General features: G+C 47.0%; 1 protein-coding gene across 1 annotated transcript; it reads left to right on the top strand.

Annotated features, from left to right (window-relative positions):
• The first annotated feature begins 2,559 nt into the window (after positions 1–2,559).
• MSMP (microseminoprotein, prostate associated) lies at positions 2,560–7,655 on the top strand. The gene is made up of 3 exons (XM_061553647.1): positions 2,560–2,755; positions 4,503–4,614; positions 5,611–7,655. Exons 1-3 carry the CDS (start codon positions 2,665–2,667, stop codon positions 5,837–5,839), a joined length of 432 nt encoding a protein of 143 aa, XP_061409631.1. The 5' UTR covers positions 2,560–2,664; the 3' UTR covers positions 5,840–7,655.
• The last annotated feature ends 20 nt before the right edge of the window (positions 7,656–7,675 follow it).

Below are 7,675 nucleotides of genomic sequence, written 5' to 3'. Positions count from 1 at the left end.
ATCGTCGACTGGAGGAGCCTCGTGCGCGAGGCCATTACAAAGATTGTTTCGCGGTCGGCCACGGCGCTCGTGCCTTCTATTCTCCCGCGAGTGTTTGAGGAGCGTTATCTGCGCTTGCCTAGCTGGGCTCGTCTTTAAGCCGTTTAAATGATGCATCGCTGACATTATCTCGCAGTGGAGCCGCTCATCCCACGCATGCATAATTCATTGCTCGCGCAACCACCACGGCCGCCCGCGTACGGCGGAGCCGGTAATGAGCGCGCCACTCGGGATCTGCGCGAATTTTGCGCGCGCGCGTGCGAGCGCTCGGCACGGATCCCTGGCGCGAGGAACGAACGCGTTAAACGCCGCAACGTCGGGCCAACGTTGGCCCTGGCGTTCCATATGTTTAACTGGGGAAATGGGACCACCACCTCCACCTCTCCGTTGCAAATGTCACCTCCGCTTCTTCGTAGCCCGGTGCCTGTGGCTCCTCCGGCTCGTGGGCCCCGGTGCAGTTGCACCACCTGCACACTCGATATCTGCGCCACTGCACGCACCAACGCAAAGTGCACGCTGTGCGTGCTCTGTATATGCAGCCTCATTGTACTGTTACTACTACGATTATTGCGTTGCAAATGTTGCCGTTTGATTTTGTTTTAAAGGTATAAGATTGAAGTTCATGTTTACAATATACCGCACCCTTGATTTCGGCAATAGTATTTTGAGTTTAATAATGTTGTTATTTGCTCCTGCAGTGGTGTGGCTGTCCTTAAACACGTGGCTTGGCACCAGTCGACTATTTTCACCAACGGTCGAAGGTTGTGGCTAAATAAGATTACAGTAACGTTAAACATATTTTTCTAACCCATAGTTTCACTGCAGAATTGACACTGCATGATATGTTTGAAGGTGATGGATGACCGAGTTTTGATTGTAATTAGGCGTATTGATGATTTTAATTAACCTGTGCAATGAATTGTACGACGAGCCACCCATGGGAGCATTCAGAAGCTAAATGCACTGATTTTGCCATTTTTATTTTAATAAGTGTTAACACAAAACCGTTCACATCAGAAAGGCATATTCAACAGTTGCTGCGAAATCATTCATTGTTGTGTTTGTATGAGTGACATGATATTTGACCAAATAATTACTGATTGAGGGAGTCGAGTGGTAGTATAGCGGTTATCACACTGGCGAGATGTTCACTTCCTCGCTTGTTATGCAGGAGGTCGTAGGTTCGATCCCCACCCTGACGTCTGCATATTTTGAGTTTGCATGTTCTCCCCGTGATCGCGTGGATTTTTGTCCGGCTCCTCCAGTTTTTCGCTCTACATTTAGAATCAACGTGTGTTTAGAGTATTCGGCTGCTATAAATGGCCACGTGATAAGCCACTTCGTTGAGCTATCATTTATGGCCAGGTCGCTTCTGGAAAAGAGTTACATACCTCAGCGAACCTTACCTTTGATTCCTGGCTACGGCTAACGTCAGTGGTGAGTGACATCTGAACTGGTCCTGGGAACATATCTCTACACTAAACCAGCACTAACCAGCGTGGTGAAGTATGGTCAAACAATCCACATGACTGACATGGCATGCAGAGACCTTTATCCAGCGGTTGATTGACAAATTTCTGCAAATTATTAATTAAAAAAAGCCAAGCTAAATAATAAACGTTCGTCCAAATACAAAATGCCCTTTCAAGCTTCCAAGTTAACTATCACGCTCTTTGGCGATTTCACTCAGCAACCATCGTATGAACACAACATTATTTAGCGATGCTGCTGCTGCTGCTGCGTTGGAAGCGATGCACACAAAAAAACTTCAGCACATTCGTCAATAATACCGCCTTGAAAAATTAACATATAAATTGGTGACGTTTTAAGAAAATGGCCCATTCTTCACGGCACATCAGAACACCGTATAGACAGAACGTGTCTAAATGAAGACGTTCATTAATCAAACAGACAACAGCGACAACAACAACAACACAGACACGGAGAAACAGATAGAAACGCGGACACGGAGAAAGATTCAAAGGACAACGGTGACATTCGCAGAGCCTAACGGACAATGCTGCTCACCGCCCATTGCACGAGGCTACCACGAGACCCCATTTAACCTTCAGGGTTGAACCGACAAAGCACGGGAGGAGACGCGGGGTGGGTGGTGGGAGCGAAACTGTGTGAGCTTGCCATGAAAAATTAACGACCCTCCCCAATGACGGCCACAGAGGAGCGGCGGGCAATTACCGCGAGAAGCCACCGCGACTGCCGCGTGTGTGTGTGTGTGTTTAACCGGTCGGGAATGCGCGCACCTAGACACGAGTATCATTCCCCTCTTTTCATGTCGCCTTATCCGCGAGCAAATCCGTCCTGGGGTGATGTGATGGGGGGTGCGGGGAAGACATCACCGACAAGACAAAGGGGACACAAAACAAAACAAATGAAAGAGACCCCCCCCCCCATCCACCTCTCCCAATACCCTCTTGCCGGTGATTACTGTCCTTTCATTGTGATTGCGCGAGTGTGTGTATATATACTGTCGATGTGCACGCACAGGGGTGTGCAGAAGCAAGAGGTGGCTGTACAGATACCGAGCAAGTGTTGGTTGTCTCTGCTACTGCTGCTGTGCGCGTGCTGCTGCTGCTGCTCTACCGTGCTGTGTGTGCAGGGGTCACCATGGTGCTGAAGGGACAGCTGCCCGTCTTGGCTTTGATTGGAGCCCTCATCATCCCCTCCGCGCTCAGCGAATGCTTCTTTGACGCTAAAGGTGAGACACATCGCTGCTGTCCCCACGGCGTGCGTCGCGCCAATCGTGAGTGGATTTAAAACCGTTCATCGGGAGACTATTTTAAAATGTGTGTGTTTTTTAACCAGTGCCCCATGGTGTATAGTTCGTGCAGTCAGTCTCCAACTCGTATTCACTCGATCTGACCGCATTAATTTATGTCATATAAAGAAGAGCCACTGTCTGAAACAAACGTCGCAAAATTGTCCGTATTTTCTTCCTCTTAAGGCGCGCAGTGTTCTTGGCAAATTTGTTGAGTTTATTTGTCAGTTTAACACGTAGGCATTCGCCACCAAGATTCTTCATAATAAAGATTTTATGGGTTAGATCGTGTAAATATAAATGTCTTTAACCCACCAACACCATAGCCAATTATGAAGGTTTGTCACTTAAATAAAATTAGCTACGACTGCAGCACACTGGTGTGTTGGAGAGTAAACCCACAACACATTCAATTTGAGTACGACGTTTTGCGATCTGGCAAATCGCACGACGAAACTGGTTATAATCACCAGCGAAATGTCGTACTCAAATTGTAAATGTTGTGGGTTTACCGTGCCGGGAACTGGAGTCGAACCTGCGACATCTGCATGGCAAGTCCGATGGGGTAATTGCTACACCACTGGAGTATACTTATATATTTGTCCGTTTAAAAAGTAAAAATGTTACGCTTATTGCTTGGCATTTCTACATGTGCAGCAAGCCGATTTTTTTTCTCCACTAATGCAACAGCCGTAGCTAAGTGTGCAGCGGTTATATTCAGCCGGAACAGCCCGCGACGCTGATCCGGGAAATAGTTTGGCCACTCCACATCCATCTCGCCCTGCTTCGTATCGGGAATAGTTCACAAGCACCGACATTGATATTGCCCAAGCAATTCGTCTAATTTTACCCTAAAATAAAACAAACTCACAGAGAAGCGAGGGAAGTTTTACTCATGAGAGATTATAAAAAAAAACATTGTTCTCCAGAACAAGTGGCATGTTCATAGAAATGTTGAGGTCGATGGTAAATTGCAAGGGTTCAAATTGGGTATTCATAATTGAAGAAACGCTTGGTGATTTGTTGTTAATAATCTCATGAAATACAAATATTTCGGATGCCACGATTACTTCATCATCCGTGGCATTATGATGATTTTTTTTATAAAGAAGCATATAACTCGAGTAAGGGGGCACATCTACATTATACTCGGGGCTTAATTTCTCACTCGGTAATTCCCGAAACGTTGTTAAGGCTGGCCTCGAGTAGGGATTATAATCGGCGTAAGCCTCTACCACTATAATAAAAGATAGTATACACACGCCTATGCATCATAATATTATTATATTATTGCACCCTATATTCTTATTATACTCCCATGCACATGTTTATACTCACATTACGAGGATAAAATAAGGCGAGACTGATGTGGAGTATCAAAGTAAGTCCCGGAACAGCGTTTCATACTATTCCCGATTAACTTAAGCACTGGGTGTAGACTTTTCGATTTAAAGCTTTCGTGACTGCAGGGATTCATCTTCTTGGTTCTTTCGGTAAAGTCACGTAGAAGGGAAGTAATAAAATAATAAAAATAAAACATAATAAGAGAATTATTTTATTATGTTTTATTTTTATTATTTTATTACTTCCCCAAAATAACCAAGAAGATGGGTGTAGACTCTGACGGATTCCGCTTGTGTCTCGTTGCTCTGTGTCTGGTATCCTCGTGCTCTGTGTGCGTGTGCAGCCGTGTGCGAATCGGAGGGCGAGCATTACCAGATGGGGGACACGTGGCTCGTAGCCGACCGCTGCCTTCAATGCACCTGTCTGCACCCATTCGGAGTGGGCTGCTGCAATATGTGAGTCGTGGCAAGGCACGCAAACGCGCGCGTTTCAGATGCGCTTCTGCGACCGTCTGGAACGCTCTTCCTTCCGATGTTAGGAAGCCACCGGAGCTGTAAACTTTTAAATCATCTAGATTGAAAACTCATTTCTTCGGAACTGCTGTGTGTTTAGTTTGCTGTCCTTCCTCCCCGCACCTCCGATTAGCACGGTTGGCTACGCACGGTGCGAAAGAAGTTCAACGTGCACACACGCGTAAACAAACAACGTCATCCAGGCACACGACCTCGGGCGGGCTTCACGGAAGCGCGCTGCCAACAGCAACTTCCTCCGACAGTGTCCACGGAGGATATTTGTCTTTGCCTTTGTCTATGTGTACCGAACTTCATTTGTGCACGTCTATATGCATATGCGGGTATGCACGAGCTTTTGAGTACCGTATGCGTATTTACGCGAGTATTGTATATGTGTGCGCATCTATTTATGAGTACCCGATAAACGCGTGGCCGCGTGGGGTACACGTGTGAGAGCGTACGCGTGTCCGCCCATGTAGAGCGGCAGTGCATAGCGCACAGCGCTATGAACCCAGCGGCCACCCCAGTTCGATTCCCGTTCACAGCCAACGTGGGCCCTCCCACAGGTCTTCTAAGTCTTAAATAAGTGCCTGGTGCGGTGTGCTAACACTAGTATTGGGGAGGCAAAGGCGGCCGGCAATGATGCTGGTCACCCACCCCCTCGTGTTGCGTGCAGGCTTCAATAGGTGCTCGCAACCAGTGCTTGCCCTAACAACCCGTCAACGCTCTATGGGGAAATCTTTGTCTTTGTGTTCGCCCATGGGACCTAAAGCGTGACATTTCACGGGCGATTCTGATTCGTTACAAACAAAACGCAAACATCAAAACCTTTATTGCTGTGCGTCCGTTGGAGGTGTCCGATACCTCGAACCCCACTCACGCCTCTAACCTTCCCACCCCCCCACCACTCCACGTTCCTATGCCGTGCCCCTCCTCCAGCGAGCAGCAGCCCATTGACTACCCGGAGTGGTGCACGGCTGTGCGGAGGCCCGGCTCGTGCCGCGTGTCCGTGGTGATGAAGGCGAACCGCCGCGTCTCCTGCGTCTACAAGAGCAACTGGGGGGCCCGGCCGGGAGAGGGTGGCCAGAGTGGGGCATCGAACCCGGAGCCTCCCGCCTCGGAGCCATTCCTGGCAACCAACGAGATCCCGGAGCCATTCTGGCGCTGAGACTCTTTTTTTTGGTCGCGTGTGCGGGTATTTTTGGAACACGGCTGGCTTTTGTCGGTGCTGTAGGCTTGCTCGAATTGGCTGCATTGTGGACTCAAGATAGGCTTGCTACTCGTTACGTTTTTACCAGCATCGTCCTCTTTTTGGGGAAAATATGGAATTCTTCCCGGGACAATAAGTAATGTTTTTTTTGTCAATTGCGTATAATAATAATAAACCACTATAGACAATGCATTTGCATGTAGTTCTCCCCTCCTCCAGTATTGCGAGATATTATTCACACGAAATGTCCCGTTTTTTTTACCCCAATTGGCAACCATAACTGTATCTAGATTTGAAGTTTTAACTGTAATAGTGTGGATTTATTGCGGATACTGACGATGATTATGCATTTCAATAATCCCCTTTATTTTACTCACTGAGTCTCAGGACACTTGGTCATATATTTGGGAGGAAACTAGATAATCCACAGATATCCGACGCATGCGGAATGTATATCTGCAGGTTGTTTGTCCATACACTGCTGGATGAGGGTCTCCCCACACCGAGGGTTACACGCTGCGGCAAAAGCCATTGCTCTGTTGTTGCACCACCTTCAACCCGAACTTACCATCGTGGTGAAGTATGGTCAAATATTCCCCCACGACCAGCACAGCGTGGGCCTCTCATCCAGCAGTTGACAAAATGTGTACATGTACATTGAGAGCGGGCAGGATCAGTTACAAACGATTTCTGTTCATCGATAACCTCTGCTCAGATTTTATGTAAGATGTCATTGGTTCATGTTTGATCGTTGCTGTCCAATCTTGCTGAAATTATCCGATAAAATATTAAAGAAGCAAACATGCAGTGTATCGGAACTGTATCAGATTATTGACAAAAACAATCATTGCCCGATCTGCAATTCTAGCAAGCCTATACATTAACATACATAGTCAAAATGTGATATTTTAGCCATGAGAATTTGTGTTGTTATCACTGACTATAATGGGTTTTGATTCAACTGCGAATTCTCAATGTAAGTACCCGGTTGCATGAAATTTCACTATAATCCACACGTGACAGATGCTTGAAATTAAAACATTGCATACACGGGACATTTAGTTTCTTTATGAGAGCACAGTAAGTTAGTGTTTCACAATGTACACGTTACATTTGTAATAATGATGAATGTAACTTACGGCTCCAAGTAAATCCACTGCTGGATGAATGTCTGCCCATGCCTTATCGGTCGTGGGGGTTGTTTGATCATACTTCACCAAACCGTCAGTGCGGGTTGGTGTAGCGGAACGGAAGGGTGGGTGGGGGATGGTGAGGGGGTGGGTGTCCAGGATCGAATCCGATATCACTGGTCAGTGATGTGAGCCACTTGCTGGGAATCAAACTCAGGGGCTGGGTGAGTAACGCAGTGCGATACCCACTGAGCCACCGAGACAGAAGGGGCCATTAGTCACCAACGGGCAATGACGGACGTGGTGAAGGAGGGCACAACAACAAACCCCGCAACAACCGACATTTGTGGCGAGGCATTCAGCAGTGCATTGACAAAGGGCTGTATATTGTTAATTTGGGGAATACGTATTAGATGGCTGCTTTTGGTGTCAAATGTGGCAAGCACATATAATGTAGTAACACTCACGATGAGGGAAGGGCTGAGCTCAATTAACCCAATGAACAGATAGCAATGAGTGGCCAGTTAATGATTAATTAGCCGGGTCTGATTCACCTGAACCTGTATTCTTTACAATTTGACAAGTGTTTAATGGAGCCAATTAAAATCCAATCGCTCTGCACGGAGCAAATGTCTCTCTATAAACTACCGTGTCCTGCGTCTTG

The sequence above is a fragment of the Lethenteron reissneri genome, chromosome 18 (assembly GCF_015708825.2).
Source record: "Lethenteron reissneri isolate LAM-NWPU_2019-01 chromosome 18, ASM1570882v1, whole genome shotgun sequence".
NCBI classification, from domain to species: domain Eukaryota; kingdom Metazoa; phylum Chordata; class Hyperoartia; order Petromyzontiformes; family Petromyzontidae; genus Lethenteron; species Lethenteron reissneri.
This window is presented reverse-complemented; position numbering and strand designations above follow the sequence as displayed.